Source organism: Mangifera indica, chromosome 4 (assembly GCF_011075055.1).
Source record: "Mangifera indica cultivar Alphonso chromosome 4, CATAS_Mindica_2.1, whole genome shotgun sequence".
NCBI classification, from domain to species: Eukaryota; Viridiplantae; Streptophyta; class Magnoliopsida; order Sapindales; family Anacardiaceae; genus Mangifera; species Mangifera indica.
This window is the reverse complement of record NC_058140.1, coordinates 17,856,811-17,869,464: the sequence shown is the minus strand read 5'-3', so window position 1 is coordinate 17,869,464 and position 12,654 is coordinate 17,856,811. Positions and strand designations below refer to the sequence as shown.

Sequence of the window (12,654 nt, the reverse complement as noted above, 5' to 3'; positions counted from 1 at the left end):
CCTTCATGTTTGAATGTCAACAAATGGCCGCTCACAACTTTGGGAATGTCATTCATCCTCTATCATCTTGACTGTTCCCTTAGTCTCTTTCATGATCATTTGTCTACCTAACAATAATTTCATCTTTTTTATAAAAACAACCATATCATACTTAAGTGTGCACACACACACATTTTTTTTTACCTCTCTCTCTTTGGCACAATCTTTGGCAACTAAAAATTGGTAAAGATCTGATAAAAAATGGTTTAAGGACTTATCCTATGTATAAGGTGTAAGCCTAAATCATGGGATTGTGGTTCTTTTTATAGAATTTTAATGAAATAGCCATTAGAACAAGCACTTACCTTAATGTAATGATTGTTCATCACTTAATCCACTTATAATGTGCATATTATCTGAATCATCCATGTGATATTTGTTGAATGAGAGTTTGCCCTATAGAATTATTGTTCAACCTCTTATTATCATAAATACTTTAACTTAAACGAATCTTTACTTAATCTATATTTAAATAAATTTATGCATAATATAATATGATATAAATAACCTTGTTACGTCTCTATAGATATTACATAAACTCACCAAGGTTTTGTATGAGGTCAGATAGGCTCCTAAAGCCTAAAATGACAAGATGGAAAGAGTTTTATTAAATACAGAGCTCACATAAATTATGTGGTTGATTCAAGTTTCTTCTTCTTGGTTCATGAGAAGGTCAAAAACTATATTTCGGTGTACCTTGATGATATTTTGTTAATTGCAACAAATTCATTCTTTAACCAACAATTTGTTATGAAGCTGAATTCTCAATTTTTTTCCGAAAATCTAGGAGAATAAAGTTATGTTTTGGATTTTAAGCTCACAGGTTACATTCAGATTTGTTGTTATGTCAACTTGAATATGTATATGATTTTTTAGTACAAACTTAGATGCAAGATGTCAAGCCGTGTTCTACACCAATGCCAGTAAAGCATTAAGTTATTTATAGAAGATAGTGCTCTTTTTGACAACCGTACTCTCTATAGAAACAAAATGGGTTCATTACTATATCTAATTGTTTCCAAACTAGCTTTGTCCTCTGCTTTCAATAAATTAAGTTAATTTCTGAAGCCTGAAGCTCCAACTTAGATACAATGGTAGAAGTGTTAAGATACATTAAGGGCACACAACCATGTGATATTACCTTGAGTTTCTAATTGTTGATGTGCTCACAAAACTCTTTATTTGTTGCTCATTTTGAGATACTAAGAGACAAGTTGAATGTGATGACATGATATAGTCCCCAACAAAACTCTTATATACGACTTAGAGTATGCTCAAGATGGAAGAGAAACAAGAAAAAAATATGTTGTTTTCGAAGGTCTTGACAATTGAACTAATTTAGTTTGCAAGATGAGAAACATTACTTGTAAGAGTAATGAGGAATACATTTGCAGGAAGTGATCCAGGAAGGAAAACAAAAGAGTCGAAGTTAAGTTGCAGGGAGGAAAATAAAATTATATATGCCAAGAACTTTTATTGGGTGAGTGTCAAACAAGTGTCAATTGTTAGAATATTGGAACGTACAATGTATCTTTAAAAATGCCCAATATCAATTTGATTGTACAATAATTTGTATTTTAATCGAATGTCAACTTAGGATATATCTAATATACAAAACTAAAGATAAGATTCTCATCCAATCAACTTATATATTCCCCTTTGGGAGACTTAAATGAGCATTCTCAAACATAATTAGCATTCTCAAGAGGCATCGGAATTGACTCTCCTAGCTACAAAAAACTCTCCATCATAGTCAATTATCAAGGGCTAATATTGTATTTCAGAATGACCGAAAGATATGAATCAATCAGTTTCCATGATGAACACCTGTCATGAACTACATTAGATATCTTGAGACATCTCTTGCAAAGATGCTTGAGAGATGGTGGATATCGAACTTATTCTCTTATTGTAATCTCTTATCCACAGCTAGACTGGCTAGTCACGAAACCTGCACATGCATGAATTACTTTACACTTTGAGAAGGCTATATATAACATAACTTATGTCCCATTTGTTATCACATCAAAAGCATCAATGAACAAGGATGCATAGATAGCTGCAGGGGTGATTAATGCAGGCATGTATTTGTATGAGGAAGCATTTTTCATTCACTCTCCCCAAGGGCTTCTCCTCGCTCAATATTCCATGCTCACGTGCTAGCTAAGTGCGGACTGAGAGATGGGTTTGAGACGTTAAGCCCTTGGGGAAGAGTTGCTGACACCTGTCTTCCCTTCATACTGTAGAGAGGCAAGGATGACTCATGGCTTAAGGTAAATTAACCTACGCCATCAAATATCCTGCATATATTATTATATACTCTAGACTTTAATTTATTTTTAGTGTTGATATAACTTAGATTTAATCGGAAGAGGATGGAGTTTTTTCTTTACACTTTTTTGTAATAGTGTGCATGCAGGAAACTCAAGAAAAACTAGTCATTTGAATGTTACAGTGTTTGAATTATGCACCTATAAAAGTTGGGTGTCATAAATAATTTTCAAAATGATTAGGGTTCATGGTTTCCAAAGCCGTATATTTCAACTCATTGAGTAAACAGCTAATTGTATTTCTCTTTTGCTTTCAGTAACAAATTCTCGTTTTTATTTCCATAACTATTTTCTTTGATATTGCTGAACTTGGCGGTATGCATGTTCACACTTCACACTTGCACTTTCATCAGCTTTAAAAGATGTTGTAATAAGGCAATTAAAGTGTCATCAAGTTTGTAGCGAAGAGGTTTTAGCATACACGACCAAATTTTTTTGTTCAGAATGGTTGATCTTCATCCTTTCGTTCAAATGCATGGGGTTCTTCCATATTGTTATTGCATAAATGCATGGGGTTCTTCCATATTGTTATTGCCTATATAAAAATTAAGCATTGTACTTACTTTCTCTAAGGATTGAGATTAACAAACCATTGAATTTAGGTTGGATGTGACATTTTCTCCCATCTAATTGTTTGATGTCCTTGTCAGACTCATAAATTTTCCTTATTTTTGGAGCATAAATTTGTCTTAATTTTTGAGCATTTATAGAGGCATGCCTATGCTTCCCCTTTCCTCTCTTCCAACTATCATAGTCACATCGCTTTGTCCCTTTGTAAATTTTACGATATCACCCATTGGCTTGTTCTTTTTTATTGTGCTCATCTTTGCTCTCACATCTTCATCTCTAACTAGTTGCATCAAACTTAGATAAATTTTATGGACCTAGATTTAGCTAATATAAGAATGATGGATGGACATCAATCTATTATGTAAACCACATTGAATTGTCTCATGAACTCTATGCCCACATTTTTATACTCATATAACCATTCATCTCTATTTTTATGAAATTGTCCATTATAAACTAGATTCTCTCTTATTTTCAACATTTTTTAAAATCATTTTTCGAACTGGTTAATTTGTATTCTAACTAAAATTTGATAATTTTAGGTTTTTAGCCTTTGGTTTTAAATATTTAAAGTGTATTTTAAAATTTTTATTTATTATTGTTCTCTGTCATTCGATGTCTAATCCTAATTAAGGTTAGATTTGAACTGAATCAAACTTGAGTTTGTCCAATCATAAAACAATAACTATATTTGTAATTTACATATGTGTAAACACCATAAAAGTGCAATGGCATCAGGATACTGCTTCTCCAAGTATTAGTAAAGAATTTCACAGACCAAAGCGAATTTAAGTACAGTATAACAATCGCAGAATCGGTTGAATGGCAAATATCTACATTCACTAAATACAATTACAACTATGTTGTTCTCAGCAACTACAGGTGAATCTAACTGATGGGAACCAATCTCTGAATTGAACTTTGAGAAAAATAAAAAATTATGACTAAAATGCTCCTCTACAAGAAACCAATCCAAGCAGAAAACAAATAAAAGTTACAGAATCAAATGGGGCTCACAATTTTCAAAAACTGAGTTGAAAGGGCAATTTTACATTCAGATAAACAGAAATTAACAATAACTTTCTGGATTATAAACCGAGTAAAAGCCTTGAAATGACTAAAATAACTCAGGATGGATATCTGTAAGCTGCTACCAATTACCTTACAATAAAAAATCATCTTCATAGTACTCCACCTGTGTCAATGGTACACAGTCTCAGCCAAGAATAAAGCCACAATACAGAAGGACAAATAAAAATGGTCACTCTTGCCAGCCATTGATCTGCTCAGCTTCAAAGATGTTCACCTCAACGAGAAAACTGCAGCTAACTTACTGGATGAAGCAAGGTGAGTATGCAAGACAAAAGCAACTGTGTCTACTCTACAAAGGGCACCCCAGAAGGGACTCGCTGGGCATATTCCTCATACTGTTGCCCAAAAAACTGTCTCAACAAATACTCCTCATACAGTATCCGCAAAGCGAAAAACCTCCACACAATAATTGTAAATCCAATTGTGGAGATGGGATTACACAGCATTATCTGGGTGCCAACTGACCAGATGAGGAAACCACAATAACCAGGATGACGAACACAACTATAGACTCCATGAGTAACTAGTTTGTGATGTTCCTCATGGTGAACCTCAATTAGATGTGTGAAGGCCTGACCAGCTGTTATAATTGCCAATTTCCTAATGATTTCCCCGATAATAACCATTGCAAGACCTATATAGCTAATCCACCAATATTCCTTCAACCCAGGAAAGAAAAAGATTTCAACAAAGTACTCCATCAAGGAAAATAACATTGCTAAAACATAATTCTTACTAATCAAAAGTGACTTAAGAGTAACATTGGAACTACCATGGAAGACAATTGCCAGAACATATTCAGAACTATGAAAGAAGAAAACTGCCAAGAACATTTGGGATAACTGTCTGCAAGCCGTGTAACTGAGAATATCTGTCATTTTGATAAAACAAAGAGTCAATTTTCTGTCACTAGTCGAGATACAGAATAAGGGTGGCCAGTGATAAACAAACTTGCGGGGATTTTACTGCAGACCTGACATGTTGAATGAAGAATTATAGGATATCAACACTGAAATTTGAGTCTCAATTTCACCCAAAAAATGCTTCATGTAAGACATCTCCTGCATCCGAGTAAACAATAATGAAGCAAGGCAGCTAAATTATGACCTGCGCTACAAAAGAGATGAAAAGCTAACTTATTTAGATTAATTTTCAGAGGACCAACGATTGTGGAAAGGCGAGATGAGTTACTATCAAGAAATAAACAGAGATTAGAAGATTAAACTTTAAATATCAGATCGAATCTGAGAAAGAAATACAGATAGAGTGTTAACAGACCTTGTGGCTATCTTAATCTTCCAACCAAACACTCCAATTTTCAAGACCCAGAAGCAAGGAGCAAGTCGTGATTGCAGAACGATGGCGTTTGCCTCTTGAATTTCTGATTACTTTTTCTCCATCTTCATTTAGCATTTTAATAGATTTTACATTTTCCAAAAAGACACCATATATCTGATAATAGGAAAAGAAAAAAACCATTCTTTTATATCACAATTGTCTTTGCATAAGTTTACATATGGTTTTAAGAATATTCCAAGACCTCCCAAAAAAATTTATTTATGAATATTATTGGGTGTTTACAAAGCCATTAATAAACAGTTTGACCCAAATTAATTGTAATTTTTTTTCATAATAAGCAGAGTTAGAGTGGAATAAAAAAAAAAAGAGAGAGAGAATTGTTGACAATTTATTAATAAAATGCCATATCTTTTCTTTGTGAAATGAAATATTAAGGACTTCAGAGATAATGCCTCTTCTTTATTACAAGTTTTACTTCTAAATCACAATTTTTTGCTACAAAAGTACCTTTGTATTAATGGAGCATCTGCAGCTACAAACATGGCTGACATGAACCAAGTTGTTCCAGTGTCTAAACCATTAGATAATGGAACTAAATAAAGAACTATTTGGATCAAAATAACCTCTGTTCTTCTGCTCAATTAAACTCATTACTAGCATAAACTATACCTTCGGCATTACATTTGTTTTTCTCAGCCTTGATTTCAGTGTTCTATTTGCCAAGGGCTTGTGACCTCTGCTTACACTCACTTGGTAGTATCATTCACCTGCAGCTTTTTGGTGCTGAAACAATTGAACCAACTGGAATTTTGGTTTCAGCCAAATTCAAAAGGCCTCTGCACAGGCCATCAGCGATGGGGTCATTGCAGTGTTCCTAGATACAATGTTGCCTAAAAATACATTCACTTCTCAACGTCATGCTGCTTAGGAGAAGCCAGCGGATTGTTAGGAAACTGTATCTAGGAGGACTGAGGATGAAACAGTGTTGGTTACCTTTTTGATAATCCAGATAACAAGCATGCTGCAAACAGTGAAGATAATAGACACATTGATAGCATATAAGGAATTACCTAGTCTTCACAGAGGGAGAAATTATGCTACCAAAGAACCGATCATCAAGATAAATTTGAATCATCTGTGTCCAAGCAGCTTCCATCATATGTAAAGATAACCAGCCTTTGTACACCAAGAAATTTTTCACCCAAAATTTTGCTTTTAGATTGATATGAAAGAGCTCAGCACAGGAAACTAAAATTCAGAGTGGCCAAACAGCTTCTAGAAAAGACATAAGAGTTCCTCAAGGATTCAATGTCTCAATCCAGCTATACCCAGGGCCTTTCAAAATTTGATTTTCTGTCATACCACTCCTCACTTTTGCTGCACCTTCCCAATTGCCACCTTCAGAATACACTTTTGACAACATTACATAAGCAGAATCATTTTCAGGAAGCAACTGAAGTAGATTCTTAGCAGCCCATTCTCCTATTTCTCTATTGCCATGTATCCTGCAACCACTAAGCAAGGATCTATAAATTGCAGGCCAAGCTGCAAAGGGCATTACCTCAATTACATGTTTAGCATCTTCGAGGTATCCATTTCTTGATAGCATATCCACTAAGCAGCCATAATTATCAGGAGATGGTTCTACTCCATATTGTAAGGTCATTGATTTGAACAAAAGACATCCTTGTTTAACTAGACCCTTATGACTACAGGCTGATAAAACTGAAACAAAGGTGGCTTGGCTAGGCTTTAGATTGGCCAAATTCATTTTGTCAAAGATTTCCATTGCTTCTGTCACAAGACCATGATGAGCATAAGCCGTGATTAAACTATTATATACAATCACATCAGTGGATTTAAATGACTGATCAAAAGCCATTTTAGCGCCTTTAATGTCCCCACACTTTGCATAAGCATCTATAACAGCACTAGCAACGAAGACATCTGCATCAAATCCCAATTTGATAATAAATGGATGGATAGATCTAGTCTGGTGATAAATTCCAGTGTCAGCACAACTATTTAGAATGCTACCCAAAATATACTGATCAGGCTGCTCACCAGATTCAATTAACAAGTGGAAAAGTCTGAGTGCATCATAGTTGTAGCCTTGATTCACCAATGTAGATATCATGGTCCCCCACGATGCTCTATCTAATCTCTCAAACCCATTAAAGAACTCAAAAGAATGATGTAGTAGTCCAAATTTAACATAAGATTTAATTAGGGAACTACAAACATATCCAGAATGAGAAAAGCCAGACTTAACAACAACACCATGTATCTGTCTGCCCATTTGTTGATTTTCAGATCTACAACAAGCCTCCAAAGTGCAGAAGAAGGTAAATTCATTTGCTTCAAAACCTGACTGCCATAAATTACAAAACGTCTGCAGAACTTCCATGTCACAACTATTGAAATTGTAGCCTGCAATTAACTCATTCCAAATGGTTATATTCTTGCAAAGTACGTTGTCAAAAACTAAACGTGCCATCTCCACAACTCCACACCTACAAAACATATAGATTAACGAGCTTGTGACATTTGTTTCATGAAGAAATCCAAAATGCAGTGCGAGGCAATACAGCTGAAGCCCAAAGTTAACATCATGTACTTCTCCACATTGTCTAAACAGTACACAGAAAGTTACATGGCTCGGCCTTATGCCTGATAGCATAAACTCATGGAATAACTTTGCAAATTCTCTTGGATTATCATATTCAGAAAAACCCCCAAAAAGAGAATTCCATGATACAATGTCTTTTTTAACTATTCTTTTGAAAATCTTCAAAGCAGAGTCCATTTCACCATTTTTTATGTACATATCTATAAGAGCATTCATCACTGAGATGCTACATTCCACTTCACTGAGAGTAATCAATCCATGAATCTGCTTTCCAGTATTTAAATCATCCACAATAGAGCAACCCTGGAGGGCATTGACAAAGGTGTATTTGTCCATATGTAGTCCCTCACTTCGCATTGAAGATAAAACCTTCAAAGCTTCAAAACCAAACCCACATTGTGCATATGCTCCCATCATAGCATTCCAACAGCTAATATCAACACTGTTTATGCAATCAAACATCCGCTCAGCCCCTTCAATATCCCCCACCTTAGTATAAAAATTCAAAATAGAACAACCCACGAACGGGTCCTTTTCAACTCCAATTTTTATTGCAAAACCAAGAATAGACAAACCAAGTTCACTGACTCTCATACATGCACACACTTTCATAACACTTCCAATAGCAAATTCATTAGGTATCAACCCATTTCTTGTCATTTCCAAATACACGTTCAAGCCCCATTTAAATTCCCCACTTTGAACCGCAGAAGAAATGATCAAAGTCCAAGAAACAAGATTTGTTTCGGGCATTTCATCAAACACCTTAATCCCATAACCTATGAAGCCGCATTTAGTGTACATTTTGATCAGATTATTTTGCAAGAAAATGTCGCCGGTGAATCCCAGTTTGATAATATGGCAATGGATTTGAGTACCAAGAAAACAAGATTCAAAACTCTCAGACAGCGAAAGGGCATTTGCGATGAAAATCGGGTCTTTTCTCACAATTAGACTACAGAGAGATTTCTTGGTAATACGGAGTTGGTCTTGAGGTTTAGAGACTGTTGCATTGAAGTAACAACAACGCATGTTTGTTAAGCGAGGGATAAATTTCAGGTTTGAAATAAGAGATAGCTTCAAGCTTCTCATGAGGGTGAGAAGTACATTTATGATCGTGGTTGAACTTTGTAATGAAGCGAAATTGTCATCAAGATTGGCAAATTTTGAAAATCCCCACCATGACACGATATAATTGATACAAACTGAAACAAATTAGCGCGGGAAAAGGCAGTTGAAGAAGCGAGAGAAGCAAAGAAACGGTGGCGTTTAAGTGAAATAAAGTCTGGAAATAACGGTGCCGTTTAAGTAAATAGAGTTCTAGGGAGGACGTTGCAGTTTTATTTTATTTTTCGGATTGTAAAAATTCCTTAGTATCCCAGGTTTTGGCTGGCTAATTTATTGAAGCTTCAACAAGATAATGGAATAAGTTACAAAAGACCTTGGTTTTGGAAAAAGCAACATTCCTAAAGCTAGCCTTATATTCTTAGCATTGAACTGGATTACAAATTTACACAAAATTTGAAGCACTACAATCTTTTGTCCTCTCTCAAGCAGAACTCAGAACTCTTGGTGGTAAGAACCACCGGCAGCTTCTCGGTGTTGCAACATTCAAGCAACTGGGATTTTGGGTTCACCAAAATTCACAAACGCCTCTGCACGGCCCATACGTGACATTGCTGCATTCCAAGATACAAGGTGGTTCATAAACACATTTACATACTTGGCTCTGTCATTCTGTTTTGAAGAAGCAAAGGATTGTTAAGAAGCATCTTGTGGAGGGTAAAAGAAGAGGCAGTGATAGTCATATACCTTGTAATCAAGATAATAAGCATGCTGCAAGCAGAAAAGAGAAAACTATTAACAACTTGGACCATAATAAGGAATTGATGGTGCATCTCCACAGAGAGAGAAAGAAATTATAAACTTACCTCCCACATGTCTAGACTGATGATGGGCTGCACAAAGAAAAGTGATCAATGCAATTATCAAATTGAAATCAAGCACTCATTTTAAAGATACAAAGATTGACTTACAATGTCATCCCACACTAGTGGATTAATGGCATTTGATGTTTTAACTATTTCAAGTCGTCTCTCCTTTCTTTTCACTAATACAACCAAAGCAACACCAAGGAGATGATGTGGGCGGAAAAAGAATAATAATAATAGAAAAAACGACAATAGTTAACAAAATGAGTACCATCACTGGCCAAAAACCACCATGAAGCAAGATGTAAATGATTTTATTTTCCAAGCTCTTTGTGCGCCAAAACATGGATCCAAAATTTATTTGACATCTCATGTCAGCAGCCATTATGGTTCAAAATGGTGAAATAACTGAAAAATTGGAGGGAGTGGGTGGGAAAAACAAAATTAAAAAAACACTGCTAGCAAAGAAAATACAAAAAGTTCCAGTATAAAGGCTAAAAGGAAAAAGGATTGATACTCGCAACAACATAACTGCAGATTATAAGATGTAAAAGATTACAAAAAGAAAAAATTGAAATAAAATTGTGGAAAAAAATTATAGGGGCTGGAGAGGGGGAAGAAGTCTTGTCTTATACATGCGAAAAATCAACACAGAGAGTACCACCAATCTGTTGCATACAATATAGTGGTCACAAATGATATGAATAATTAATTTCAAGGAAACCAAGACAAATGATAGGACTCAAAGAATTTAATTCTGGCAGAGAAGACAGTACATACACAAACATATATGCTGAAACTATAGTTCAACAAAGGGCTTACCAACCAGCCAAACCCATCCAGAGCCAAATAGTGAAAGAGCAGATTCTATGAACTTTTCTTTGAAATTTGCAAAGGAACCAAAATCTTTTTCAATCTGATCAAGTACTCCATATTTGGGCATGTTGCCCCCTCCAGGCTGCATGGACTCCCAAAAGAAGTCATGATTCCAAACCTGCCATGGTGTATTAAGTTTTGATTTTACATTAGAATTTTGCACTTCAAATGGATATAACTAAGTTCAAGACAACTGCCAATCGTTTAAAATAAAAAAAAACACTTACCACATTATCAAACAGGAGACCAGTTTTATTGAATAACTAAAAAAATCATCAAACACCCAATCATGGGTAATATCCAAATAAAAAAGACTAATCTTGCATCAAGGAAAATGTTATTTTTGAAATCCCTGGTTTGCACAACTTGTCATTGCCATAGCAGTTGCCAGTTCGATTTAATATACGACTTTTTATAACTTCAACATTAACCTTGGGATGCATTTTCCTTACCGAAGTTCTTTGCTATAAGATTGCCAATCTGACTTGAACTAAAAATGTTTCGAAACAGCATAATTAAGTTTTCCCAAGAGATATATCATAAAATATTACAGAATAGCTATTTTCATCACATGCAATTTTCTCCAGTTCACTCAGTTAATTCAAAAATCAAGTAGCATTGTTCATGCCATGTTTTCAAAAAGTTTTCACCTAACAGAGACGTTAGGAAGGAATTTGAGGAAAGATGTCATTTTGAGAGAAAATTTAAGGCACTCCCCACCCATCCGACATGCTGAATCCTAAAGAGCAATGTTTGAGCTACTACTACCATCCGGTTTTAGTAACTGCACACAAGTATATTGCCTATATATAAATGTCTTCTAGTATGTTATAGCACATTCTAAGAGATACTTGCTCCTATACAAACAGAATTAAAAGCAAAATTATTAGTATTTTACTGATAAATTATATCAACCACTGAAGTTCATCATTTACCAGCTAAAGCAATAAAATTTGGAACTATGTTGAATTTGTTCCTCCCCGTCAACTTCTAAGCTAAACAACTATATATGTATTCCAAAGCTACAGCATAATCATCGAACAAGATTAGGAATTCGACTAAAATACATAAAACAATAAACCAAATTCATATTACCACTTTTAAAAGCAACCTCATTCACACAATTAAAGATGAGTTAGCAAGACTCTACACCAAGGAGGGACAAAATACTGATTTTATTCACACCTGGGCAGCATTATTGAACTCGGGTAGAGGGTTTCCATTGTTATAAGTTACTTTAACAAGCTCATCCAGAGTGTAGCCGTACAGTATATCATCTTTCTCAAGATGTTTATTCAAACCATCCACATAACCACGATGATGCTCTCCCCAATGCTTTTCCAGCGTCCTCTTACTCATATATGGTTCCAACGCATCCTACAAAACAAAAAACAGCATAAACAAGTACAATTAGCTGCAAACTACAATTTCCCACAACCCATTAAGACAAAAATCAAGACTCACGTACGAGCTTATAAGGTGGTTCCTTTAAACCATAGTAAGCGGTGACTTTGGAAGCTCTTTGTGACCCGCTCAACCTTCTTATCTGTAACAAAAAGTGAATAAATAAACGAATAAAGAAAAAAAAAAGCTTACTTGTGCTTTGAATGAGTTTATTCAAACATATAACGAACCGAATGAGAAAGCTTGGGACTTTTGAAGCAACTGATGTAAGGATGTGAAGTGAGAGCGAAAGGATTGCAAGTGCAAGACCCCATTCGGCTTCCGTGTTCTCTGTCTGAAAGTTGAAAGTTTGTCTAGCTGTCAGCCAGATTGAGAGGCCCGGATTAAAAGCCGGGTAAATTGTGGAACGGGCCTATGCCTTAGTTCATTAAGTTTTTAAATAAAAAATATAATTTTTTTAAAATAGTGCATTTTAACCATATTT

The 12,654-nt window shown here is 35.1% G+C and overlaps 3 protein-coding genes across 11 annotated transcripts; all 3 read right to left on the bottom strand.

The window, feature by feature from the left end:
• Positions 1 to 3,753: 3,753 nt before the first annotated feature.
• Positions 3,754 to 5,540, bottom strand: LOC123214562 (protein-S-isoprenylcysteine O-methyltransferase B). 3 transcript variants are annotated; one of them, XM_044634408.1, is made up of 3 exons: positions 5,310 to 5,540; positions 5,005 to 5,092; positions 3,754 to 4,902 (listed from the first exon to the last, which is right to left on the bottom strand). In XM_044634408.1, exons 2-3 carry the CDS (start codon positions 5,087 to 5,089, stop codon positions 4,316 to 4,318), a joined length of 672 nt encoding a protein of 223 aa, XP_044490343.1. In that variant the 5' UTR covers positions 5,090 to 5,092; positions 5,310 to 5,540; the 3' UTR covers positions 3,754 to 4,315. The 3 variants fall into 3 exon arrangements, with proteins under 3 accessions (XP_044490343.1, XP_044490342.1, XP_044490341.1); XM_044634407.1 differs by having other exon boundaries at positions 5,005 to 5,143; positions 5,310 to 5,539; XM_044634406.1 differs by having other exon boundaries at positions 5,005 to 5,138; positions 5,310 to 5,538.
• Positions 5,541 to 6,627: 1,087 nt separating this feature from the next.
• Positions 6,628 to 8,763, bottom strand: LOC123214352 (pentatricopeptide repeat-containing protein At3g09040, mitochondrial-like). The gene has a single exon (XM_044634096.1). The coding sequence runs from the start codon at positions 8,761 to 8,763 to the stop codon at positions 6,628 to 6,630; it is 2,136 nt and encodes a 711-aa protein (XP_044490031.1).
• Positions 8,764 to 9,325: 562 nt separating this feature from the next.
• LOC123214561 (superoxide dismutase [Fe] 3, chloroplastic) lies at positions 9,326 to 12,580 on the bottom strand. 7 transcript variants are annotated; one of them, XM_044634401.1, is made up of 9 exons: positions 12,401 to 12,579; positions 12,235 to 12,312; positions 11,952 to 12,143; positions 10,994 to 11,029; positions 10,713 to 10,884; positions 9,996 to 10,069; positions 9,891 to 9,917; positions 9,772 to 9,795; positions 9,326 to 9,638 (listed from the first exon to the last, which is right to left on the bottom strand). In XM_044634401.1, exons 1-9 carry the CDS (start codon positions 12,482 to 12,484, stop codon positions 9,603 to 9,605), a joined length of 723 nt encoding a protein of 240 aa, XP_044490336.1. In that variant the 5' UTR covers positions 12,485 to 12,579; the 3' UTR covers positions 9,326 to 9,602. The 7 variants fall into 7 exon arrangements, with proteins under 7 accessions (XP_044490336.1, XP_044490334.1, XP_044490340.1 ...); XM_044634399.1 differs by having other exon boundaries at positions 9,326 to 9,696; positions 12,401 to 12,575; XM_044634405.1 differs by lacking the exon at positions 9,996 to 10,069 and having other exon boundaries at positions 12,401 to 12,580.
• Positions 12,581 to 12,654: the final 74 nt, after the last annotated feature.

Excerpts from the sequence above, each read along its gene's own strand:
- LOC123214562 (XM_044634407.1), bottom strand. The coding sequence starts at position 5,098 with ATGCAGGAGATGTCTTACATGAAGCATTTTTTGGGTGAAATTGAGACT. Across the intron at positions 4,903-5,004 it reads TTCTTCATTCAACATGTCAG|ATATTCTCAGTTACACGGCT; the intron begins GTCTGCAGTAAA and ends TCAAAATGACAG.
- LOC123214352 (XM_044634096.1), bottom strand. The coding sequence starts at position 8,763 with ATGTACACTAAATGCGGCTTCATAGGTTATGGGATTAAGGTGTTTGAT.
- LOC123214561 (XM_044634399.1), bottom strand. The coding sequence starts at position 12,484 with ATGGGGTCTTGCACTTGCAATCCTTTCGCTCTCACTTCACATCCTTAC. Across the intron at positions 11,030-11,951 it reads AGTTCAATAATGCTGCCCAG|TTATTCAATAAAACTGGTCT; the intron begins GTGTGAATAAAA and ends TGATTTTTTTAG. Across the intron at positions 9,697-9,771 it reads CTTATTATCTTGATTACAAG|AATGACAGAGCCAAGTATGT; the intron begins GTATATGACTAT and ends TCTTCAAAACAG.